Source organism: Gekko japonicus, unplaced genomic scaffold (assembly GCF_001447785.1).
Source record: "Gekko japonicus isolate JY-2015 unplaced genomic scaffold, Gekko_japonicus_V1.1 scaffold3510, whole genome shotgun sequence".
Taxonomy (NCBI): domain Eukaryota; kingdom Metazoa; phylum Chordata; class Lepidosauria; order Squamata; family Gekkonidae; genus Gekko; species Gekko japonicus.
In genome coordinates, this window is record NW_015164765.1 from 58,167 (window position 1) to 85,496 (window position 27,330).

The 27,330-nt window shown below is 45.5% G+C and overlaps 1 protein-coding gene across 1 annotated transcript in view; it reads right to left on the bottom strand.

The window, feature by feature from the left end:
* Positions 1-5,657: 5,657 nt before the first annotated feature.
* The window catches only part of LOC107109139 (synaptophysin-like protein 1), a 28,100-nt gene continuing 6,427 nt past the window's right edge, over positions 5,658-27,330 (bottom strand). The window contains exons 3-6 of the mRNA XM_015409714.1: positions 16,811-16,929; positions 14,912-15,119; positions 10,233-10,415; positions 5,658-6,620 (exon numbers count right to left, since the gene is read on the bottom strand). Coding sequence (XP_015265200.1) covers positions 6,489-6,620; positions 10,233-10,415; positions 14,912-15,119; positions 16,811-16,929 — 642 coding nt within the window. The 3' untranslated portion in view covers positions 5,658-6,488. The remainder of the gene's footprint in view (positions 6,621-10,232; positions 10,416-14,911; positions 15,120-16,810; positions 16,930-27,330) is intronic.

Consider the following 27,330-nt stretch of genomic DNA (forward strand, 5'->3'; position numbering starts at 1 on the left):
AGGGCATTAGATTGGAACCTAGAGTAACTGGGTTCAAATCTCCACTCCACCATGGAAGCTTGTTCGGTGACCTGAGGCGGTTTACAAATTCTTAGCCTAAACATAGTGTTGTTGTGAGGAGACTGTTGTAACCCACTTTGGGTCCCTGTTAAGGGGAAAGCAGGATTAAGTAAAAACTGATTTCCCTCAAATCAAAGGTTGAGTCCAATGGCAGCTTTACGACCAGCAGTTTTATTCAAGGTATATGCTTTCGTGTGCATGTACACATCTTCAGTTTTCCCTCAAATACAGACTCGGTAGACAGGATATTCTCTGGCACAAGCCATGTTGAAACACTCTTGATCAATTCATTTCAGGGCCAGTAACATAGGTGGGTTACTGTGAGGTTTGTATCCCAGAAGTCAGTTCAGTCTCTCTCCCAGTCCCACTGTGCTTCCAATTCATGTCCCTCCCAAAGTGTTTGCCTCTTCCTGGCAATTTGGGGGTAGACCTTGGGGAGGGGAAGATATCTCAGGGGGTATGTCATACGATCTGCCCCCTCCAAAGCAGCAATTTTCTCCAGAGGAACTGATCTCTTACATCTAGAGAACAGCTGTAATTCCAGATCTCCAGGCCCCAAACAGAAGTCTGGCAACCCTAATTTAGGTTACCTTTATGCATGGCTCTGTCAGGAATTCTTGTGGCCCTCTTGCCTCAGGCAGCTTGTCAGAGAACGCAAGTGGTATTCCATTCAGATTCTATGGAGCAATTTCCCTCACAGCTACCCCCATCTATTCCTCGGGCTGAGGCCTCAGCAGGCTTGTATCCCCAAGAGACGCCCTTCTGTGGCTTCTCCACGTCTGTCGCTTTGCTTCCCTGGGTCCACCTTGCAACAGGAATGACCAGTCCGCCAAGTGACTTCCTTCTTCCCCACCTTCCCATGAATCTTTATGTAAATGAAGCAGGGACACGGAGAAGTTTCTGTGTCACTTTGAAAATTAACAAATGATATTATGGCCTCAGCCACAACAGCGAATTCCTCAAGAAACAGGATTGATCTCTGGGGTGTCATGGCTGCTTGGACAGTGGCACTTACATAGGCAATGAGGGCCAGCTATGATTCATAGTTCAATTTTTGTACTTTCCTCCATTTAAATACTGTCCCAGGGACCTGACAATATCTAACACATCTGAGGCAGGGAAAGGTGTCTTAATCCTTTTCCCTCAGGCCATTCTCATCATCAAAACTGACAGAAAAAAACACCCATTTCTATTTAATATTTTGAGCCATTTAGCCTTTTCAATAGTTTTCTATTTATAAAAAAAATTCCAAAAACTATTCCTGAAGTTTCAAAATGGAGGGCAGAGGGCCCTGGACATTTCCTGATTTCATTTTAAGACTCCACTGAAAGCCCCCTGCACCATTTCCACCTTCAGCCATCACTGCCCTGTGATGTTTCCACATGCACAGCCCTTAGCCTAAACTTTTCTTCACGAAGGCTAGAAACTTTCCGTTTCTTTCAATGAAAAGCTGAGAGATTTATTAGGAGGTTGCAAATGGTTTGACAGGATCTGGGAGTAAGACGATATTTGTAAGAACCACGCAGATTCATTCAGCAATTCTTTTCTTTTTTTTAATTTTGTGTACTGATATATCAGTGTTTGTTGAACAATGACAGGCACAAAAAAAAGTGGGTGTGTTGCTTTATCATAAATGCACACAGCTTTCATTCACTCCAACCCCCTCCCCCAAAAGCATGAGTGTTAGCCAAGGATGTCTCAAGGAAAGTAAATCTACATGGTATAGTCTTGAATGACGACAACAAAAGTATTTATTTCTGCTGAAAAGATCTAGGACGACTGAAGAGCACCAGGAGCGATAAAAATTGCATGGATGTCTGTCAACACATCTCTAAGGAAAAGGCTACCTATGGTTCATTCCAACACTGCCCCCTGACATAACTGGTTTGCAGCATTACTGAGAATGTGTGAAACATTTTTGCTTGGATTCCACTGGAGGATTTTGGCTGATGGAAAGGAAAGGACTTCCTTGCCTCCTCCCCACACACAGCCCAAAATGCCCCCCCAATGCTTTTCCAGGGGGAACAGTGGAACCCAGGTACACTGGGGGGGGTTATCAATGGTCTACAACAAGGAGAAGGAAAATCAATGAAAATCAACCCACCCTTCTGTGTGGACAACCCCTGCTGCATCCCCCCCCCCATATGCACCCCTTTGGATTGTTAATTGGGGGGTTAAGTTCATCCAGTGTTTTTAACAGCTTACACAAAGCATTTGACAATGACAGGGGCTCAAGAGTTTTGTACAGGACTTTGCTCTCTCCATTTCTGGATGATCCTGATTTTCTTAGGCCAAGGACCATATGAGAAAAGCCACTATGTTTTAATAGATGTAGCCTAGGGATTAGAACCCAGAGGTCAATTTCCAACACCACACGTGCCCCAAACTCCAAGTCATAGACCTTGAGGGAATTATTATTCAACTTGTGCTCCACTCCAAAGCTCTGGCCAAAGGACACCAGCGATAAGCTAGAACAGGTCATGTGATAAGGCCTGGCCCCCTACAAAAGCTTTCCCTCGGCCTGGCTATGATCTACACAACAGTTTGGTGTGTGGCTGACCCCAATCCCTGCCTTAGGTGGAGGTGGGTCTAGCAAACACATGTTCATTTGTCCTATAGCTGCTGGGGGAGGGGGGGGCTGTAAGGAGTTAAGAAGCCCCCAAATGGCTTTGATTCAGCCCTGAGAGGAGCCCAGAACAGTTATTCAAATGAAGAGAAGAGACACTACTGCTATCAGAGACAGTCAAGAGACGTCTCACAGCTGCAGGGTAGCCTTGCTTTGCATGACACACACAAGAACAAATAGCCAAAAAAAATTAAAACTTTATGTACAAGCAATCACAAAAACAATGAGGGCTAGAATCTTGAGGAGGGGGGCACTATATTGGTTGGCTGGAGAAAGCTCAGGAACTAAGGATTCTGCCTTTAAAGTCACACTGCCTAGGCTGCAACACACGGCACCACAGAAAATCCCTGCATACCCTGAGCATAGGTCAAGCCCCAAACAATAAGGAACATTAAGATTAAGGCAGCAGTCAGATCTATAGAAGGTGCTTAAGGAGACTGGTGATTAGGCTATCTGAAACCTACAGAATGAGTTCCAGAGAGGCAGCCATCCGATAAATAGTGATTTAAAAAAAAAAAATTCAAGACGCCCTCCAAAGCGGATTAGTCCAAGCAACTGTGCCATGCAGAATTACTGAACAAATTTTCATCCCAAAAGATATGCCAAACTTCCAACTGTTTGCAAACCTAGCACCCCTGGCTCATCCTAGCCCAATGGAGACGATACAGACTTAAGGAATCTTAGTCAACTCTTCCTGTTCCGCCACGGACTCACTGGTCGATCTGGGGCACGTCTAGAAACGTTCTTATCGCCCAACCTTAAAAAGACACCTGCCATTTGAGCAGGGTAACCAGCGAATGCCATAGGGTGAATATCAAAAGCGGAGGTGAGCGGGGGAAGAGAATCCTGGGTACTTCTATACAGCCCAGAACAGTTATTCAAATGAAGAGAAACTACTGCTATCAGAGACAGTCAAAAGACGTCTCACTGCTGCAGGGTAGCCTTGCTTTGCATGACACACACAAGAACAAATAGCCAAAAAAATTTAAAACTTTATGTACAAGCAATCACAAAAACAATGATGGCTAGAATCTTGAGGAGGGGGGCACTATACTGGTTGGCTGGAGAAAGCTCAGAAACTAAGGATTCTGCCTTTAAAGTCACACTGCCTAGGCTGCAACACACGGCACCACAGAAAATCCCTGCATACCCTGAGCATAGGTCAAGCCCCAAACAAGAATAAGGAACATTAAGATTAAGGCAGCAGTCAGATCTATAGGTGCTTAAGGAGACTGGTGATTAGGATATCTGAAACCTACAGAATGAGTTCCAGAGAGGCAGCCATCCGATAAATAGTGATTTTTTTAAAAAAAATTCAAGACGCCCTCCAAAGCGGATTAGTCCAAGCAACTGTGCCATGCAGAATTACTGAGCAAATTTTCATCCCCAAAAGATATGCCAAACTTCCGACTGTTTGCAAACCTAGCACCCCTGGCTCATCCTGGCCCAATGGAGATGATACAGACTTAAGGAATCTCAGCCAACTCTTCCTGTTCAGCCACGGATTCACTAGTTGATCTGGGGCACATCTAGAAACGTTCTTATTGCCCAGCCTTAAAAAGACATCTGCCATTTGAGCAGGGGAAGAGAATCCTGGGTACTTCTATACCTCTGGTGCCAAACAGCACAGTTGACCACACTGAGAGCTGTCATAGTGCTATTGCCTTGTTTGGGGGGCTTGGCAAGAGACGTCTTCACCTGTGCATGGAAAGGGAGATCATAAACATTGGGACAATCGATTGCCCATCTGGCAGGAGAAGACTGGCCTTCCCATTCTTTCGTGCTAATGAGTGAATTCTCTAGGGCAGCAGACTCCCCAGCAGTCATAACTCTGGCTCCTCCTCTTCCTATTGTTTATGTCTGATGTCGTGTCCTTAGCGGCGTTTGGAGTCCAAAGCTGCTGCCTAGGCATTAAAGGTGAGTCCTGGAAGAGTTGAAGACCAATGTTCTAGGGCGTATCCTGAAATCTTCCTTCTCACAGACAGAAACTCCTTAAGGCACCATGCTCGAGTAATGGCGGCCATGTCAAATTCAATATTTCACCGCTAACTGCCAGTGAAGGCATTTAACCTCCCTAATTTAGGGTTGTGGCTTTAGCCTCCCTTTTCCAGACATCAAACAAAGATATCGATGATCTGCATCACAGACGAAAGCCGGGGAACAAAATGCTGACGCTCTTACCGCAACTTTTAAAAGCACGTACAAAGACTGAAAATCCTCCCGATATCAGCCGTGTGATTTTTTTTTTTAAAGTAGAGTGAATAAACACAAGGATAAACACAAGTAGAGTGCCATTACAGGAAGGACTGCTTCCAAACCCAAAATTCCTATGCATGAATAGGGATCATAAATAGAGATTGCCTGAAGTCATGGCACATTTCCTCATGGCTATGCTCACAATAAGTATGAAAAAATTAAAATATCAACTAAGCAAAGGTGCTTGCTTTTCCTAAGCTTGCTCAATTAACACGATTTATTCTGAAGTCCACAACTGATTTCCAAACTGTTTCAGAAATATTTTGGCTAAAGACATGTTGGTTGATCGGGAGCCCCCACTTAAGGGAAGGAGCGGGGCAGAAAAGATGTTTAATGGTTACTAGAAGCCATCATAAAGCTAGCTTTTGTGGCCTTGGAACATTGGGCACAGGAATTCCCCATCTTTAAGCATTGTGATAACTAGAAATCTGCCCTTTTAAATAGCGCAGAAGGCAACACTTAGGAATCCAAATGGAGCAGAATTGTACGTGCACAGGAAACACAGCAAACTGCTCAGTGCAGCTTTGTAAGTGGGAAGCTGTTGCCAGGAATCCTGCTAATACTGTGTTAAATGACTCTCTCTCCCCACACACATTTTGTAACTGCAGAATTCAAATTTTGCCATTTACACCAGATCGTTCGAATGGGCAACACTAACATGTGTTCTGGCTCCTGCGTGTACTTTGCATAAAAACACAGTTTCTTTGGTAGTTCCTTTTTTTTTTTTTTTGCAGAATATGAAAATGGCAGGCACAATTTCTTTGGGAGGGATTATGGAAAAGTACAAAGAAGAGAAGGTGGGATGAAAAGCTTGCTAGGGAAAGGAGACCTACAGAGAGTCAGAGGTTTGCATTCCCACGTTTCATCAGGCTTCAGGACTAGGAACTAACTTTCATTCCCAGCTCTGATTCCCCAGCACTCTGCTCAAGTTTGCTCAACTCCACATACAGATTCCCGGAAACCCTGGCTAGGACTATTTACAGAGGTTTTTGCCTCCCTCCTGTTCCCCGAGTTATAAATCTAAAAGTTCAGCTGACAGGTTTCTGATACACAGACATCCTCAAGTAGGTTGTTTTGGCTGTTCTCTCTGCGGAAGGATGACAGCGTAACCCCACAATAAGGACGTACCACAAGCATTATGTACAACTCTTGGCTATGACTCAAACAAAGAATGGATGACAGCATCGACTCAGACCAGAGCAGCACAACTGGGCTATAGTTACACAGTTTGTGCTGACCTGCATCAGCTGGAAAGCCAACCCTTGGTGGCTGCAGACTGCTGGAGCTGCAAAAAAAAATAAAATAAAATAGAGGCACGTTTCCTCATTTTTCAACATTTTGGTAGAGTAGAACAACCCCCTCCCCAGCGCCATTCCTTCATCACAGGCACAGGCTTTTTTGGGGGGGAGGGGGGAGAAACCCGTCTAATTTTCACCAAGATCGATTTAGGACGGGGAAGGGATTAAAAAAGACACACAACAAAACTGTGGTGGGCACAGTGTTGGAGAGAAGCTTCGGCTCCTTATGGGACGACTTCCCGCTCTCTTTACATCCCTGTGGGAATTGGGGGGCTGCCTGGGTTCGGGGGCTCAGCAGCTGGAGGATTATGCAGGTGAGTCTCCTTGTAGACAAACCAAGCGTTTCCTGCCCACAGAATCAGGTTGAGGAAACCAACGACCTAAGAAGAAGAAAAAGAAGAGATTGGATTTATACCCTGCCCTTCACTACCTGAAGGGGTCTCAGAACAGCTTACAATCTCCTTTCCCTCCCCCTCCCCACAGCAGACACCCTGTGAGGTAGGTGGGGCTCAGAGAGCTCTTTCAAGGACTGCTCTTAGAATGTACTGTAACTCGAGCCATTAATGACGGAATTGACCGGTTTCGTATTTTAGTATTTAAGGCTACAAGGATTCTATGTCGTAGACTCGGTGTTGTACTATTTTGGTTTATTTTGCTGGTCTTATGACTGTTCTTAATAATAAATTTGCTTTTCTGTCCGATTCAAGGACTGCTCGTGAGAGAACAGCTCTGAAACAAGTTGTTTCAAACAACTCGTAACTGACCCAAGGTCACACCAGCAGCTGCATGTGGAGGAGTGGGGAATCAAACCTGTTTCCCCCAGATTAGAGTCCACGCTCCTAACCACTACACCAAACTCGGAAAAAAGGACAGACACAGAACTTTAGAACTGGAGAGTTCTATTCTTGGGAAGTTATGACTCTGTCACAATCAGAACGCTGGAGCAAAGTTTCTACATTTCCTGCTTGAGAAAACTGGCACAATATTATAAGTAATCCGTGTGACTGTTGTCACTCAAACATGTGCTAAAAGACTACTCGACACATCCTGAATTGTACAGAGAACAGAGGGAGAGCTTAGCTGTCCCCCAAACTGCACGTGTTACAGATTGCTTCTTCTCTTCCTTCCTTACATTGAAGAAACAACCTGAAGAAAGAGAATACATAACATTTCCAGTGTATCCAATGAAGCTGATGGGCAGTAGATTCAAGACAGACAAAAGGAAATACTTCCTTACACAGAAAATGATTACCCAATATGGAATTCGCTGCCAGACAATGTAGTGATGGCCACAGGCATAGACAGCTTTTTAAAAGGGGGATTAGATAGATTCATGGTGGATAGGTCTATCAATGCAGGCCCGTAGCTACAGTGGGGCTTTTAGGGACTCTACCCCCTTTCTTAAAGGCACAGCCTCACAATAATTTCTCCCATAAATGCTTTCTTCAATCATTTAAAAACATTTTTTAAAAGCATGTGCTCCTTTAAGCAGAGTGGGGTGCTGTAGTTGACTAATTCATGGACTAAGCAAGGGGCTTGGAGTAGGTGACCTCTAGGATACCTTCTAACTCTGTGTCAAGAAACTGGTCTCCTTTAAGAGACTTTTTCTGCCTAAGTGTTAGCTTTCTTTACTACAGAAGTCATCACCCCCACCTGCGGGCTTGTTATCAGAATTGTTGCTTAGGCTGACACAAGTGATCAACTTATAGCAGATGAGAACTGTCATCTAAAGTGGTTGACAGCTTGCAATTTAGAGATCTATCCTGGTAACAGCTTTCTATTGGCTAAATGGTTAAGAACACCTATGAAGAACAGAGAGCTTGAGAAGACTCAGAGAGAGAAGAGACTGCCTCAAGCTCTCTTCAACTTCTACCTTGCTGCTATGGTTCCAGAGACTCTGCTCATCATGAATGCCAGTCGAGATGCCAGAGCCACACGCCTGACAGGAAAAGTAGTGAGTAGAAAAGCCAGCTGGGTTTTTTGTTTTGGTTTGCATTCCTTGTTGAACTGCATACATTCTTTCCCCTATAATAAATAAATAAAATAAATAAAGCTGCGTTTTTTGTTTTGGTTTGCATTCCTTGTTCAACTGTATACATTCTTTCCCCTATGTATTGTTTGTCCTTTGTTTTTGTAAATAAAGTTTTATGTGTTTTTATGCAAATTGGAGTGAATTTACTGGCCAAACCCAGATAAGTATTTCCAGTGCCATGTCCACCATCTCCAAGAAAATTTATTCTCCCCCTCCCCCCTCCTCAGCCTACTATTGTCACACTCTGGGGCTAAGATTTGCAGAAGCCTCTATGCTTTAATTTTAAAAGGCTTGATTCCACAGTAGATGAGTCATAATCCTCAGAATTCTGCGTTTTCTTTCTGCACGTCAACCCCCGCAGAAAAAAATTTGCCCCACAATCCACAAAAGGCCTGTATCAGTGTCTCCTAGCTATAGTGGCTAAAGGGAACCTCCACATTCGGAAGCAATCAATCTCTCAATCCCAGTGCTAGGAGGACAACATCAGGGGAAGGCCTTGGCCACTATGCTCTGTTGTTGGCTCTTCAAGGAACTAGTTGGAGGACAGGTCCACCAGTGTCTACTAGCTACGGTGACTTAAAGGGAACCTCCACATTCAGAAACAGTCAACCTTGTTTACAGGGTGCCTGGGGTGGCTGCAGTCATATGGGGGTGGCGCAGCTTGCTGACAATCTATGGCTTGGACTCCCAGCATCTCCCCATCATGGACCGCCTGATGGCCTTGGTCAGAGGTGGCCGCTGCTGCACAGGCACCTCTAGATCATCAGGCTTTGCTTGGCCTGGGTCCTGCCATGCACGTGGCCTCGAAACTGGACCGCTGCCCCCCCTCCCACTTCTGTAGGCAGGTTGTAGTTCAACTTATCTTCCCAGTCCCTTTCCATGGTGGTTTGGGGGCAGGGGAGAGCTCACAACACCCAGCCACTTCATGTTTTTACCCTGGGGCCTGGGCTCACAGCATTGGCAGTGGGAGCAGGCTGGGAAAGGGGTCTGCCCCCCTCCAGGCAGCGCAGGAACATCTGCCCAGTGCTGCACCTCTGACTCTCCAGTCAGCCCACGTGGGGCTTTCTCTGCACACACACCCCAGCCCATGGGGGCCTTGCAAGTGAGGACACAACAACTCAGAACTTACCAGTTGCTGTCCTTTATAAAATTTATATCTCTGGTACCTGGCATTACATTTTATGGCACACATGGTCCGGTCTGACATAGTTACATTTATGTCAGATCTGGCCCTCGTAACAAATGAGCTTGACACCTCTGCCTTAATGGGGAAAACCTGCTTTAGCTTCTGAAGGCCAATGTGATTGTTTTTTAAAGTTTCACACACCTTAGGGATAAAACACTGTTCTCTGGCAATTAATGATGCCTTAATCCAGGTTCTCCAAAACCTGTTTTGATTTGGGTTTCTGAAGGTTGTTGTTGCACTTTCTCCTACAGGTGTGTGAAAACTTAAAAAAAAAAATCCTTCAGAAGTCAAAGCAAGGCATTAAAAAAGCATGCATGAAAGAAACCCAAGTGTCAAGCAAACCCAAGGACAGGAAAACCACAGGCAGGCCTCTTCAGAGCGCGCGCACACACACACACACACACACAACATTCTTGCTTAGGGTTGCCATCTCCAGGTAGGGAGATTCCTGGAAATCTGAGGCTGGAGCCTGGGGTGGGTGGAGTCTGGGGAGGGAAGCTCAGCAGGGATGTGATCCCAGAGAGTCCAAACTACAAAGCAGCCATTTTCTCCAGGGGAATTGACCTCTGTGGGCTGGACATCAGCCATCATTCCGGAAGAACTTCAGGCCCTACCTGGAGGCTGGCAACCCCAGACACTGCTGGAACTTCTGCTCCAAAATTCTGTCTCTAACTGCTGTCAGGCAGATCCCAGGTCAGGCTCCCCATGAGGACACGATCGCCACAGCCACTACCTCCTCCCCACCACCTAAAAAAAAACAAATCTCACACTTACCACAGAGACGTTCAAGGATCCCATACTGCTGACTTCGTCAAAAACACATGTCACGTTATTACAAGGCTTAAGGAAACCCAGGAGGCTGGGGCCGGTGGACGTTTTGATATCCGTGAGGCCCTTCGCCCAGGCAGACGTGCTTACCAGCCACAAGAAAGAAACGACCACGGTGACAATGAAGTCCTGGAAGAGGAGAAAAGGCGAGACCGCTGAACAGGAGGGAGGCGGCAAAACCGAAGAGGCACCATCACACACACACAGATTTCTGTGGGTGTCGTGCGCACACAGAAACTATTCCCATGGTGTTTCCAGGGCTGACACAGCCAAAATTTGTGGAATAACACCCTTGCCACCTGCCACAAGTCAGCCGCACACCACCTCTGCCGGGGAGATGGAGATTATTCCCCTTGCTCTGGCGAGCTTTCCAAGAAGCACGCGGCACGTGCCAGTTCCCTAATTCTTGCAAGACTCCTTCTTCTTGTGAGTGTTTGGCCACCCCACTTACTGCATACAAAAGAGAAAATATGCAAGGCTGTGACATTTAGTGTTCCACTGTATTATAAACAAAGGCTATTCTTCGTTGCATCTGTTTGGGTGTGACTTTCCTTTTGTTTGTTTCATTACACCCCACCTTTCTCCCTAGTGGAGATCCCAAACGGCTTCGGGCATGGGTCCCTGACATGGTGCGTGTGGGCACACACGCACAGACACACATATATACATAGAAGTTTTATTAAGGTTTTAGACAAGAAATAAAAGAGGGAAGGAGAAACAAAATAAATCAAACAGAACAACACAAGAAAAGAGAAACTAAATAACGGATCAACTATGACACAAAAAAGGGAGTAATATCTGATTCTCGCTGCTACAGGAATCCATACCGTTACTCATTATCACCTTAGCCCGTAGTAAGACCAAGGGAAATCCATAACCTTTCTGTATAAGCCTATTATCATTGCCCTTTAATCTTCAAAGCCATAAGTCATCAGTTCACACACACCCTGTTTTTACGCAAGAAGGTTTCCACGTAGATATAAATTTAAGTAGTCTTTTCTTTTATCAAAGACGCAAGTTTGGCCAATCTCTGCAAGCATCCAGCATTTTGACTAGCCATCCCTCTATTGTATGTAATGATGCAGTTTTCCAGTTTTGAACATATAACAGTCTTGCTGCTGCTGTCATATAGAGAAACAAAGTTCCAATTCGTATTTTCAAGTTGTTTATCCATTAATCCCAACAAAATGGTCTCTTGTTTCAATTGTATATTAATCTTTAAAATCTTCTGCATAATTGAATGTTATCTGTAGCCAATATTTTTGGCTTTATTACAAGTCCACCACATATGATTCGTTGACACCTTTCCTGGTGCTCACCAAGTGTTCTTACAGAGTGGGTAGGGCCAGGTGGGGCTCTTGTCTAGCAGCAGCTTTGATTAGCCACTGGAGAGTTGATCGGCTGCACAGATTGTTAAAAACACTGCTTTGGCAGCAGCTGCTACCACAGCACAAGGATCTTCACTGCCACAGCCGTTTTGTGGCAATTGTCTTGCAGCTGTGCCCACCATGCTGTGTCAGAATTCCAAAGATGCCCATAGGCTCAAAAATGTTTTTTTTGGGGGGTGGGGCTGGCTTAGGGCATTCTCCTTTATTTTATCCTTACAATAACCCTGTGAGGTAGGTGAGGCCGAGTGTGTGATTGGCCCAAGGTCACCCAGCTGGTTTCCCAGGCAAAAGTGGGGGTTTGAACTATCGTCTCCCAGATCCCAGCCCAGCACTCTAACTCCTCCATCATACTGGCTTTCCCTTTGGCTTCTTCTACCGGTTGCACTCTTAGCCACTATGTTACATGACCAAGGGAGGGTAGAGGGGGAGTAAGTTGGTGTAGTTACTATCAGACGTTAGTCGTCAGACAGAGAAGGCAAAGCAAGAAATTGGGAGGAGAGCTGAGAGACTTTTGGAATTCATCCCTCTTCAGGAGCCTTGTATGAGGAATTCATCTGAAGGCTTGGATTGTTGCTTGTGGTAACTGCTGTGAAGTTTTGGCTTTTAATTGCACTAAATACGGGACTGTTGTCTTGTTTTCCTGTCCCCTCTCCAGCTTCGTCCTTGGATACAGTAAATAAAGAGAACCGTTTTTTGAATGTGGACTTCCCTCCTTTGTGCAGCAAATAGCCCACAGCCAGGACGAAGAGCACTATCAGAGTGAGTCCCTGGAGTTACAACTTCTTTACAGGGGCTCAGACAGAGGTCTTTCACATCACCTACTGCCTGTTCCTTTTAACTGGAGATGCCAGGGATTGAACCTGGGACCTTCTGCATGCAAGGCAGTGGTGCTTCCACTGAGCCATCTCTGCCCCAAGTTCTGTGAAACAGATGCACACAAAGAGTTCCCTGCTGAAACAGGAGACTTGTTCTGCCTCAAAGGACTAACACAATGTTATTCCAGTGTAAGCTTTTATGGCCTAGAACCTAGTTTTATGGCCTAGAACATAGAACTAGACATGGCCTCCATGAAAGAGTATGCTGAAATCCAGTTTTGTTGATCTTTAAGATCTCCGTGTTTATTTTATGCTGTGAAGGACTAGCACAGCTACCCTCTGGAATTCACATGCTGATTATTTTTACTGTTATCCTCCCAAAAACCCTTTTATTTACACCTTCAGAAGAGTCAATGGCCTCCAGCAAGATCAACGGATCTTGCCAATATTTTGCTTCCTTCATGGAGGAAAAAATCAGTGGGCACATCCATACTAGCAGGGCTGTCACTCTAGTAAAGGAACAGCAGTGGTTTTAGATCCTTTGATAAAATGGCCATCCAGTTGCCCCTAAAACCAGCCTGCTCACCATTATTGGTCTTCAACGCGCTACCTCGTGGAACATTAAAAGCTTTTCGAAGTCTCCCTCAGTTAGCACAGACTGAAAGGGATACCCCACGCAAATTCAGAATGCACCTTAAAACATGGTAAAAGGTTCCTTATAATGGGCAGGGACAACCCAGCTGATGCATAGAAGCTTGTTTTCCTAGGCAGACAAACCGTGGCATATAGTTTTCCTAGGGAGACAAATCTTCACACCTGAACACCACCGTGCTTTACCCAAGCAAGTAATGGTGAACAACCTGAGATAACCAAGCGAGCAAACAGTTAAGTACGAAGTATGGGTGCTCTTTGTGGAGATGAGTGGAAGGATTATTATTCAGGGATACAAATTTTAGATTGTGTGTGTAAAGTACCATCAAGCTGCGGCCAACTTATGGTGACGTAAGAACATAAGAGAAGGTATGTAAAATTCACTGCTGCAGGAAGTGGTGGTGGTGGCTATAGGCACAGACAGCTTCCAGAGGGGATTGGATAAACATAGAGCAGAGGTCCCTCAGTGGCTATTAGCCACAAGGTATAGATGGAACACTATGTCTGGAGCAGTGATGCTCTGTATTCTTGGTGCCTGGGGGGCAACAGTGGGAGGGCTTCTGGAGTTCTGGCCATTGGCCCAATCCAACATGGCTTCTCTTATGTTCATGTTGGATCAGGCCAATGGTCCATCCAGTCCAACACTTTGTGTCATACAGTGGCCAAAACCCAGGTGCCATCAGGAGGTCCACCATAGGGTTTTCAAGACAAGAGATGAACAGAGATCGTTTGCCACTGCCTGCCTCTGCATAGGAACCCCAGTCTTCCTTGATGGTCTCTCATCCAAGCACTAACCAAGGCTGACGCTGCTTAGTGTCCAAGGTCTCACAAGACTGGGCTAGCCTGGGCCATCCAGATCAGGGTAATCCTAGATCAACTACCAAGGAACACAGAGTCAAACTAGCCCAAATTGGACCCTGCCTTGGTGGTCAGGATACAACTCTGCATGCAGAAAGCATGCAACACTCACCGGTGCTCCTGTGATCCAGCAGCAAAGGATGGAGAAAGAAGAACTGTGTTATAGTCCAGTTTTTACAGTATATCTCCCCAAGAATGAGTCTTGGACAGTGGCTTGGTTGCTTTGCATTCAGGGCCTAATTATATGGCACACGGTTCCCAGGGTCTACCCCGAGTCCTGTCAAGCAGACATGTGCTTCTGATCCGCAGAGAACCCTTCCCCCAGAAGAAGAGCTCTGCGCAACATGAAAACTTGCTATGCCCATGATGAGAAGAGATGGTCCATGGGGGGGTGGGGGTGGAAAGTGCTATCAAGTTGCAGCTGACTAGTGTTGACTCCCCCATGGGGTTTTGAGACAAGAGACAAACAGAAGCGGTTTGCTGTTGCCATAACCTACTTCTACGTAGTGACCCCGGACTTCCTCAGTGGTCTCCCAACCTGTCACCAACCAGGGTGAACCTTGCTTAGTTTCTGAGATATGATGCCCAGGGGGCTTAGAAAGTGTATGAAGGTGAATTTTATCCTAATCTGAATTTTGGAACCTCTCTTTCTTTGGGGAGAACAAGGTGATACCTTCTGTAAATATTTTAAGCCAATATGTTAAATCTCTGGATCAATTCAAGCTATTTTATTTTTTCTCCCTTGAGAAGCAGAACATTTTTAAAAAAGAGAGACATACAGCTACATCCTGAACCTACAGTTGAGAGGAAGGACAGTGCCCCCCTCCCAAGACTTGACAGACAGACCACAGGCAAATTCCCCTCCCAAATAAGTGCTATAAAATTACAGGGAAGAAATATGTGAGCAACTTACGATCATAGGAAGTTTGCCAGCGCCCCGATACAGATGTAAGAAACACAGGTATACCACCAGGGCAGCGATACAGTAGAGGAACACGAAGACAGCAAAGGTCACAAAGAACTGAGCTGAAGATGAGAAGTCTCCCACCAGGAAGTGCGGTTCTTTCCAAGTGCTGTTACAAGTTTTGGGCTCTGAAAGGTTGAGCAAAGCCTTGTTCAACCTAAAGTCAGAGCGGGGGGTGGGGGTGGGGGGTGGGGAAGAAGCACATTTTGAAATTCGGTTTCTAACCACAAAATTCTCCATGAACAGGAAAACCACAAAACCCAGTCAGATCAAGCAAAGCAGATCTGCATCCCATGTATCAGGGGGTCTACTGTTCCCCAGAAGAATACAATATCGCCTGTGTGCTCACAAGATAAACACAACAGAACATTGACAAAATGGTGCATCTTATGTGAGGGAAGTGAAAGGTCAATTTGGCTTGGGGGAAAACCTCACACAGGGCCTGGGAAGTTGCTGTGGTTCAGTGGTAGAGCATTCCCTTTGCAGGCAGGCAGTCCCAGGTTCAATCCTTAGCACCTCTACTTCAAAAACACACACACACAACAACAACAACAACAACTAATAGTTGATGGGGAAAAACCTCTACCCAAGATATCGGAGAACTGCTGCCAGTCAGAATAGACAGTAGTGACTTTTGTAGGCCAGTGGTCTGACTCAGCAGAAGGCAACTTCATGGGTATGTATTCATGCAGCCTAGGTACAGGAAGAAGTTTGCCGTTGGCAGGAAATAAGGGTGGAGACAGGAAGGCTGATGGAAGGGTAGAGACTTTAGACCCATAAACAGAAACCTGAGGAAGGGATGGATGGGGAATGAGTGAGGCAGGGAACCAGATCAATAATACCCTGGGCATAGGGGAAGGAGCTCTAGAATGGTGGGAAAAGAGTGCTCAGGCTATGGAGTCTGAAGGTGAGGGACCGTGTGCCGAGGAACAGAGAAGTGTAATGGCCCTGAGTGGGAGGGGCTGAATTCCACATCTGTTTTCTGGCCTCCTCTTCCTTGTACTGATATCTCAGTACGACAAAGATTATTCCAGTGAAAGAGGCCTTTGTCTTGGACACCAGATCTAATCAAACAGTTGTGTCCAATTCCATGAGGAAGCTTTATGTTTGATTCCAGACTCCTCCTCCGCCCATCTACCTACAACATCTCAGGCCTAGGGCCTTCCCATCACCATTACAACAGATCACCAGAGAAAATGGCAGCTCTCATCTATGGCATCACATCCCTGCAGCACTCTCTCCTCAAACTCTGCCTCCTCAGTCGCCCCCCTCCAAATCCCCAGGAATTTCCCAAACTGGAGTTAGCAAACCTATACCTAGAGCTGCCAGCCTCCAGGTCCCAGTGGAGGTTTCCCCACTTTGGGGGGCTTTGATCTGCTGCCAGCCGGATCACCACACCAGGGATGCCACGCACTGATTCTCTGGTTTTGGGGCAAACTCTACTGTTTTGAAGGCAGGAAAACCCATAGAGTTTTGCCCAAAAACTAGAGCATTGTGTGCACTGTTGCTGACACAATGATGTCACTTCTGAGTGACATCATCGAGTCGGGGACATCATGTGCAACGTCCCAGAATGCCCCTCACCGTGACAGCGAGAGAACCTGGCAACCCTATGTATATAACCCTATGTATATAACCTGACCCTTTTTAACTGGAGACACTGGAGATCAAACCTGGAGCCTTCTGCACGCCAAGCAGATGCTCTGTCACTCAGCCACAATGCACTGAGCCACAACCCACAATGATTCACAGGTAAAATGCCTTTATTGCACTGTTGGTCGGAAGGCTGGGAAATCTTGTTCTGCCTCTGTCCAAGTTGCACCACTCCTCAAAGGTAAATGCTCCTACCTGAATGGGTATCCAAAAACAGCTTCAGCCGTCAGGTTTTCGTCTTTGGTACAAAAGAGTTTGATTTTTGTTCTTCCGCTGTAACCACCACAGGTGGCAAATGCAAAGATGGCGAAAATCTACAAACGATTGAGGCCAGAACAAAAAGAGAGTGGTAAATAAAGAGAAGACGACACAGGCATGTATAGTACACAGACAACAACATGTGCATATTATGAGCCCATATAATGCTTCCTGGTGCTCTATCAAGGTCATAAGCCACAGGGTTGTTGTTTTTTCCAAACTGTCTGCTTCCCTAATTTGGGATCCTGGCCATTACGCTGCCGCCTCTCTGTGGAAAACGATCTCAGACTTGAATCGACAAGGAAGAAATAAAAATCTGGATTCCTGCAATATAAACCAGCACTGTTTAGTGGGGAAAGTGTTGGGAGTAGGATCTGAATCAAGCTTGAAACCTCACTCTGCCAAGGAAGCTCACTGGGTGACCTTGGGCCAATTACCCTCTCTCTATCTCTTTCGGCCTAAACTCCCTCACAGGGATGTTGTTGTTAGGGCAAAATGGGGGAGGGAGGAAATGATGTGAGCTACTTTGGGTCCTCACTGAGGAGAAAAGTGGGGTATAAATATCTAAATAAACAGAAGTGTTGGGGAGGCGGGGGAGAAACACACAGCTCTTGAGTATGTAAAATTTCAGTTCAGCTCTAAAGAATTCTCATCACCTGCAATAAAGACACTACTGAGTAGTCCCAACAGTAGGCTAAATTGTCACTCTACATTTTCCATGGATTAGGAAAGAAAGGGATCCTGCGGATTTGTCAATTTCCTTGTACTTCAGAGAGCTTCCTCCTTGGTTCAGGCAATTATTGCCTAATGAAACCAGTATTATTAGAAGCACTCCCCACCAAACTGTCTCTTAACAGAACACCTGCGCAGCCTGTGGAAGTTGCTGAATGGTTTGGTTTTTACTACTTTATGTTTACATAGTTCAAGTTCTGCTGCTAACACTAGCCCAGGAAACTGGCCAAATCTGCATAAATTGGCTCTGTTCACATTTGGTAGCAATAGAATACATTTATAAAATGTAACATTGCAGTTACATTTAGCATTCCAATAGGCAGAAAGTTGTACAGAGCCCTCTCCCCTTTTGTTAACATCTCTAAGTCTCCGCACATGCTTATATTAATACAGAGAGTGAATATAAGAAGAGATCCGGGCCCTGTGGGACCTGGTTCAGTTCCGCAGGGCCTGTAAAACGGAGCTCTTCCGCCAGGCTTTCGAGTAGGAGCCGCCGCCGCCGCCACCATCATCCGCCATCATTATTCCATCTGCACACACACCCCTTTCCTCTTAATTCCGCAAATTGACTATCTTTGGAGTGGACAAGGGGGCGTGAGACGTTCCTGGCATATGGCAGCGCTGTATGGCATATTGCTGTTACTGTGTAGTATTATCATCACTGTTGTTGCTTAGCCTAAGTTGTCTTGGAACCCCATCTTGAACCTATAGTTGAATATTTTTGGAGCACCGTGGAATCAATTTGTAGTGAATTGTATTTATTGTATTTTATGCTGTTTTGTATTGTTTTATTGTTTTAACTTCGGCATTTATGCCCCTCGTAAGCCGCCCTGAGCCTTCGGGGAGGGCGGGATATAAATTTAAAAATAAATAAATAAATAATATGTAGAATTTGCTGCCAGAGGGTGTAGTGATGGCCACAGAAACAAACAGCTTTAAAAGGGGATTAGATGGATTCATGGAGGCTAAGTCTATCAATGGCTATGAGCCACAGAGACTGAGGGGAGCCTCCACATTCAGAGGCACTACACCCCTCAGTCCCAGAGCCAGGAGGCAACATCAGGGAAAGACTTTGGCCTCTATGCCCTGTTATTGGCCCTCCAGAGGAACTGGTTGGCCACTGTGTGAGACAGGATGCTGGACTAGATGGACTCCCTGGACTGATCCAGCAGGACTCTTCTTATGTTCTTAAGGTGATTTGAACTGATTGGCTCATGAAGATATTGACGTTTTTGGTCCTCCCAGTTCACTTAGAATTTGGTATCACTTAAATCCAGGACATGGGTAGTCTGACAACAGAGGAATGTGGAAATGGGACATCTGTGAGTCTTTTCCTTGAAAAGGAGAAATATGAACACACACACCCCCAAATAGCCACTGTACGTTCCATCAGCTAGAAAGCAGATATATTGAACATACATAGTCTAGTACATTCTACTGCTAGAATTTTAGCAAAAGAGCACGGCACAGCTGAGACAGACCCAGTTTTGGACTGAAAAGCAGGATTTGCTGTGGGAGCCAGGAACATGTACAAAGTGACAGAATGCACACTGCATTTACTAGCATGTGAGAATATAATTTTACATAACTCCACCCTGCCACCTTCTCAGTCTGCGCATCACACAGATCAGAGTGTTACCTCTAATGTGCACTTGTTATATTTCTGTTGATGCAAAAGAAATCTTCTGGAACGTGTTACTATTTCGTGTGTGTGTGACACATCATTCCTAAATGAAATACTCAGAGCTGTGATTTAGCTTCATGACAGACCAGTGCAGCACCCATGGAGGCTGGTCCACTAGGGCAAATGAGGCACTGCCCCACAGCCACCTCTTGCTTACCTCTTCGTCATCCTTAGCAGTGCTTTTTCTGTTTTTAAAAAGGTGCTGGTACTTATATATCAGGTTGCACTGATTTCCACCAATTCCCCCCTTAGGACTTGAGAGAGCCCCCCCCCCAAGTGCTGGCACTCAGTACCCACTACTGATATGTATCACCACAAACAAGAAAGCCCCACCCCGATCCTTAGCAAACTCTCCAGGAACTGGCAGGCTGCCAGCTACATAGATAAGTTGTTTACATTTGTGTCAGTCCAAAAGAAAAGGCCAAGAACCATGTGATGACACCTTTTATCAGGACCAACCCAATGGCACATAGCATGTTAGCGTTGCAGTCAGCCACTGTCTTGTTTAAGACAGCCAGCTAGCAAGGGGTGGGGTGGGAATGTCCTGTCCCTTTAACAGAGGTTTAACATGCAGAAATGGGCAATAGAATCTTTCCATGGCATGGAGCTAAACAGCATCTCTGATAACTGCAGCTTAAACCTATCTTAAAGAAACAGCTGGAGGGACCTGTTTGAGAGTCAACTACTTTTGGCATTGTTTGACCCAGTAATTAAGGTTGCCAACAGGGCTGGAGAAAAATGCCCTGTCCTTTTGATAGAGGCTTGATGAAGTGTTATTTACCAGGTGATGTTATTTCCTGGATGCCATGCAAACCTTCATGCCTATTTCCACACATTAAACCTCTATAGGGAGATGGCATTTTTCTCCAGCCCTGTTGGCAACCCTACAAGGAAGCCCCCTCCCTGCAAAGCCAGAGAACCTTTTCTTCTTTAAACCAGGCCCATCCACACCAAGTATAACCAGTTTCCTGGGCAAGGAGCCACCCTTGTGACTCCTTCTGAGTCCCTGATTGGTCAATGGATCCCTAAGCCGCCACCGACCATGCTTGCCAATCTTTCTTCTTTCCTAGGAAGGTGGGAGGGGAAGTAAAACTGACGAATCAGGGACTGTCTCAGATGGTGACATCTGATGGCTACCAAGACCCCAGTGAACTACCGTAATTAACAGTCTCTTTAAAGCCTCAATTTCTCTGCTAATCAGAATCAGGCCTGCACAAGAGAATGAAAACAGGGTTGAGCTGGGGGAAGAATTTGCACTCAAGAGCTGGCAGCCATCTTCTGTTAGTAAGAGGAGGAAACCTGGAAAGGTTGATCACAGGTATGGGTTTCCCAATAAAATTTTGCTGGGGGGGGGGATTATTGCCCTTCAGCCATTTCCCCGACTGTGAAAAGCTAAAGACCACAGGGGGAAGGATGATGGAAGGTAATTCTTTCAGCAATTCGGATGCTAAACAGAAGGGAGCTGGACGGAAAAAGCTTAGAGGTAGGGTTGCCAATCCCCACTTGGGGGCAGGGGGTCCCCCAGTTTGGAGCCCCTCCTCCTGCTTCAGGGCTATCAGAAAGTGGGGGGATAGCTGCTGTGCACTCCGCTATGGAGACTGGTCCCCATAGGGTATAATGGAGAATTGATCTGTGGGTATCTGGGGCTCGGGGGGGGGCTGTTTTGTTAGTTGTTGTTGTTGTTCAGTCGCACAGTCGAGTCCGACTCTTCGCAACCCCATGGACCACATCACGCCAGGCCCTCCTGCGTTCCGTCGTGCTCCAGAGTTTGCCTCATTTCATGTTTGTTGCCTCGATAACACTGTCTAACAATCTCATCCTTTGCCATTCCCTTCTTCTTTGACCTTCAGTCTTTCCCAGCATCAGGGTCTTCTCCAGTGAGTGCTCCCTTCTCATTTGGTGGTCAAAGTATTTGAGCTTCAGTTTCATTATCTGGCCTTCCAGGGAACAGTCAGGATTGATTTCTTTTAGGACTGACTGATTTGATCTCCTTGCAGTCCAAGGGACTCTCAAGAGTCTTCTCCAGCACCATAGTTCAAAAGAATCTATTCTTCGGCGCTCGGCCTTCCTTATAGTCCAACTCTCGCAGCCATACATGACTACTGAAAGACTATTGAAAGAGGTAGTCAATCTTTAAAGGTACAATTGTGGTCTTAGGGTACTGTCTCAGTGATGATCTGGTTCTTATAGATCCACATGGGTCAATGCAGGGGTAATTCATGAGGACAACCAGATGGATTTCACCTAGAGAACTGGTGTTGAGTAGTGATGGGCATGAACTGGGAAAATGTGGTATGGTTCATGGTATGCCAGCTTCATGAACCATGAAACATCACAAATAAACCAGTTTCATTTGTGAGGTTTGTGACATGGTAGAACACCCCTCAGCATGATAGAGACACCAAACTCACAAGGGATATCCGGCTAACCCTCCTCTACCTACATGCCAAGGTTGGTGAGGATTGAATTTATGGGGTTCGAGTTATGGCTCCCCCAAAGAAGGTGTCCCCAGGAAAGCATTTTCTGGGGAAATGACAAGCACAGGTTCATGAGGGTCAGGATTGTATAGAATGGATCCTGTGCAAATTAAAGATGCCAAACATGCAAGAGATCTCCAGATCTGGCAGTTCTCTATCCATGTACTGCTGAAGCCTAGTTTGTAGGATATTTAGCACTTTTTTTAGTTAAAGGCACCAAATTTTCAGCATAGCTGCTGGTGCCTCTCCTCAAAAAAATGTTTCAAAAAATGTATCAGGGGGTCCAATTTTATGATCTCCCAAAGAAGATGCCCACATCCTCCAGTATTCCCAATGGAGGGAAAGCACTTAAAAGGAATGCGGTCCCTTTAAATGTGACCGCAGCTCACCAGGAACTTCCTTTATGAAGTTCCTTTTCCGGGAGCCTCCTAATAAGTCCCTCACCCACTTATCAGCCTCACCTTCGAGGTCTCCCCCCACCATATAAACTTTCTTACCCAAAGAAAACCGAACTTTCTTTAGGATGCAATCCTATCAGGGTTACCAATCTCCAGGCAAGGCCTGGAGTTGTCCCAGCATTATACCTGATCTCCAGACTACACAGATCAGTTCCCTTGGAAGAAATGGCAGCTTTGGAGTGTGGACCCTGTGGCATCATATGTCTGCTGAGTTCCCTCCCCTCCCAAATGTTTTCTACTCTGAAGACTTTCCTGAGAAGCCCTATGCCCAGAGACAGGTTCAGTATATTAGCAGTGTTGTCCGTAGACCAATGGCTAGTAAAAGATGGGATTTCTTTTAACCACAGAACAATGTGACCATTTGCAAGTTAGAAAGAGCACTGGGCTAACTTTACCTGCATACAGTAGTTAAGAAGCACGCAGGAGGATTGAACCCAGGTAAGAAACTACGCTAGGGGTCCCCAACCTTTTTGAGCCTGTGGCACCTTTGGAATTCTTTGACACAATGTGGTGGGCACAGCCACAAAGTGCCATAAAATGGCTGCTGAAAGAGGTGGAGCCAGCGACAAAATGGCTGCTGCAGCTTACTTTCAGTCACACTTTGAAGATCCTGGTGGTGAGGTGGCAGGTGCTGCCAAAGCAACATATTTAAAAATCTGGAGAAGCAAACGAATCTCCAGAGCTCAAGCGTTAGCTTTACTGGGCAAAAGCCCCATCTGCCCCCCCCCTTTCTCAAAACACATGGCAGTCACTGGAAAAGTTGGTGGTGGGTGCCACATTGGGGATCCCTGGACGACGCTTACGTTCACGTAGATGTAAAGTGTCAAGAAACAGTAAAGGTAAAGGTTCCCTTGCTCGAAAGCCAGTCGAATCCGACTCTAGGGTTGCGGTGCTCATCTCCGTTTCAAAGCCGAAGAGCCAGCGCTGTCCGAAGACGTTTCCGTGGTCATGTGGCTGCCATGACTAAACACCAAGGCGCACGGAACAACTTAATTTTTTTTTAGTATCACTGCAAGGGAAGATGTTAGGACTAAAATTAGAATCAGCTGGCTCCACCGGCCACAGACCATCCTGCCCTCAGCCTCACCAGGTACCAGCAGCCATTGTTCAGTACTTGGTGTGATCAGTTCAACAGTGAGTTTCACCACTGAGCGAAGTTTTGGACAGGCTTTCTCCATTCATCACATTAGTCCACACTGCCCAGTTAAATTTTATTTACTTAAAACATTCCACTCAGGGGACCCAAGGCAACAAACTATAAAAACATTAAGGTAAGCTTTAAAATACATCTAACAGTGAAAAAACAATCAAACCAAAACACAAGCACATGATGTTTCTGTACAAAACAGTAGCAAATTTGCCACTGTGTGTATGTTGGCAGGAAACTGTGGCTCTTCCTGAATTCCTGAGCCACTGCGGTTTTACAAGAACGCACAAGAGAAACGATTGCATCGTTCCCCTCTCCTCCATTTTATCCTCACAACAACAGCCCTGACAGGAACGTTAGGCTGAGAGGGTGTGACTGGGAAAAGGTCACCCAGCAAGCTCCCATGGCAGAGTGAGGATTCGAACCCAAGTCTCTTAGATCCTAGTCTGACACTCTAACCACTGGCTTAAGCACTGTGTAATAAAAAAGGGGTGGGAGGAAGATGCTTTAACCATCAACAGGTCTGATACTTTTGCCAATTACAAAGCTATTTTTGGTGAGACAGAACAATTAACTTTTAAATGTAAAAATGTACCAAATCATGATAATAACACAAAGTTTTCACAAATTTTCAGTATCCACTGAATAAGTTCTTTTCTTCGTCCTGTAGCAGCAGGTTCAAACAAGTTATTATTTCGATTTCATTTAAGGGGGAAAAAATTAAGAAAAGTTTAACATGCACTACTATAAAACTTTTTTCAAAGGTCCTAAGGAGGCAGCAGGCCAGTTCTTCCTGGTCAAAGGCCCCTAAAGTAACAAACAGGTGGCTGGTAGGAGAAACTTTGCTACGCTGCAAGAATGCCTCCGGAGTGCCACAGGGCTGGGGACAAGCCCTCATAATACCCTAATGAAATTTTATAACAAAAACAAGAATTCTGGCATCTCCCCAGTGGCATTCTGGACTATTTGGCTAATCAAACCATAGGCGGCCAACGGCCCATCAGCTGATAATATCAGACCAACCAACAGACCTAAAGGCCAACTCCAGTGGTCATCAGGCAGGGGTGGAAATGAGGCATACAGGCCTAACCCGTCACCAGATAAGAGTTATAAACTCCAGTGGCCATTAGGCAGTGGGGTAATCCAGTTTCTCTTCCTCCGTTCAGTATGCTTCAATTTCTACACGGCATCCCAAGAATGTCAGCTGTCATTAAAAAAAAAAAGCCCTGGAAACCTTGGATGTCTTTCTCTGTTAACTGGCCTGGGCACTCTTCCGCCATGGCTTCTACACTGGAGGAGACCTTTGGAACAATCTTGGGCTGAGGTCACACACTAAATAATCCACTTTCAATCCACTTTCAAACTGGATTTTGCCAGTTCACACAGTAAAAATCCAGTCGGGAAGTGCATTGAAAGTGGATTATTTAGGGTGTGTGACTGAAGCCTTGCTCTGCATCTTGCCCACTTCACACATTGTAACTGGCGGGGAATTGCTCTTATCTGTACATTTCTAAGCTCTCGTAGGCCTCTCCTGGATTCTTTCAGTTTCTAGCGAAGAAGCTACTTTATACAACTCAAAGTGACTGTGGAGAAACAAGAGCCCTGGTAAGGTGTTTTTTTAAAAATTCAGATCTCTAGGGCCAGATCTTGTACAGCGATGGAAAACACAACAAAATTCTCTGATGTCTAAATCAAACTATTTTAGGTGACTGTGCAATACGCAATACATTCCAGAGGGTAGATATTCTCTAAAACAACTCTTTCAGAACTACAGAGCACAGAAGATATTTCGGGGGTGAGGTGGGTGGGTAGGTTTAAAGTCCCTTGACCATATCGAAAGTTGTGTGTGTCATGCAGGGTAAAGATGATGCCCACATCTTGAATGATGAGCGCCCCTTACAGATCTGCACATACCGCTTTTGAACAGATCTGTAAGTTTCCAAACTGAATCCCAAGCAAACGGCACTTCCTATTTCCCAGAAGAACAGGCTGTACAGTTGCGCTGATTGGCTGGCTTTTGTGACAGTCAGCAAGTCCAGCCACAGCAGTGCTTCAATTTTTTTTTTCAAGGGAACGGCCTTAAAGAAAAAACACTCCTCATTTTCCTTAGAGACAGAGCTATGAATAACGAAGTCCCAAATTCTAATCTAATTTACCTCTGTCATGAACTCACTAAGAGGGGATTTAGGAAAGCCCGCTGGCCTCAGCCCCTCTTTCAACTGCAATACAGGGATAATACTACGTGCCTAGCTTACAAGGTTGTTGTAAGGATTACACACAATGTAATACATGAGGGACACCTGAAAACGCAATATAAATGCATTAATGTTTGTGCTTGATAACTGCAGTGCTTGCCTTTGAAAAGTTTTCACACAAAAAAACCCCCAACTCCTGTGTATTGCGGGGAACAGATTTTGCCCTTATTGAAACTCTTCTCTGGGTTTCTGGGCACAATTCAATGTGCGGATTATGAAATGACAAAACTCAAAGGTATCAAGGGTGAATCTAACAGCTCTCTTCCTCCCATACAGACCTGCCCATCACCTGAAATCATGTGCCCTGCCTGCCAGCGGAAGGTGGACGAGATCCAGAGTGCGGATGCCATAGTTATGGAGCAACTCCATCAGCGCATGGCTTCTTTGCCTTCACTACACTTTCAGATTCCAGGCCCACCCAGCACTGTTTGCTCAAGCCCTTAAATGCAAACTGTATCTATCTGCTACTCACGTCTGGCTATTTTATCTTCTTCAAACCGCCTTTTTAAAAAGGCTACTTTATTATCATTGCGGATATTCTGTACCTTTGCTTGCAAGATGACTAAACATGAAAAGGCAGGATTTCTTATAACATGTAGCACTCACTTTTCTCGGCAAATAGTGGTTTTAATGGTCATTTTATAAGGAGTCCACCCTCCTCTTCCTAAACTTTTAACTTATTTTAACCAGAAGTTGGGTTCTGGGTCGATCTACACATACAAAAGAATCCTCTTCCAATGTTTTACTTTCCCCCCAAACGCTCGCATATCTTCTATGCTCTAAATTCCCACCCTAAAGAGGAAACCTGTGCGGAACAGGAAAGGTGAGGATTTTGAACAAACAGTGCTGTTGGCATCCATCCAGCATCCAGGAAGGGGGAAACAACTGGGTGGGGTGGATGGAGTCTCATAAGTCTAGGAAGGCAGGGAGTTTTTTTACTCCTTAGTTCCAGATAAAAAAATCCTTGCTTTCAAAATTAATACAGTTTCCCCAATTGCGCTCTCGCCGTGATCTCTCTGCTAAGGTAGTTTTCTCATTTTTACTTGCTGCCTGGCTCAATTGCCTTGCATATGTCAAACCCGCCTTGAGCTCCAATGAGATAGGTGGGCTATATATGAATTTGGTAACACTCCAGTTGTCTCCCCAAAGGGGACCCAGTGCAAATTCACAACGTGGTTCATGTTAAAGTATTTTATTGCACTATTACGAATTTAGCAAAGATCTGGTTAGTGAACCTAAGCTTGGCCTATCCTATTTCAGACTGATTTGCTACATTTTAGAATGTACCTGCCTCTCCTTTCACCATTACCCAAAATCTGTTCTTTGACCGCCTGATCTCTAAGCAACCTTATCAGTCAAGGGTCTGTGCCATCCCTTATTTTTCAAGGAAAAGTGAAGAAGGTTTGTTTTCCTTATGTCCCTCTTAGGAATGCAGGATGTGCTCTAAACAGAGAGTGGAGTGAATTATGTTTGAGAATGGAATTGGTGTGCTCTTCAAAATTTTTGTTGTTCAGTCGCACAGTCGAGTCCGACTCTTCGCGACCCCATGAACAAGATCCCGCCAGGCCCTCCTGTCCTCCGCTGTCCTCTGAAGTTTGCTCAACTTCATGTTCGTTGCATCTATGACACTGTCCAACCATCTCATCCTTTGCCGTCCCCGTCTTCTTTGACCTTCAATCTTTCCCAGCATCAGGGTCTTCTCCA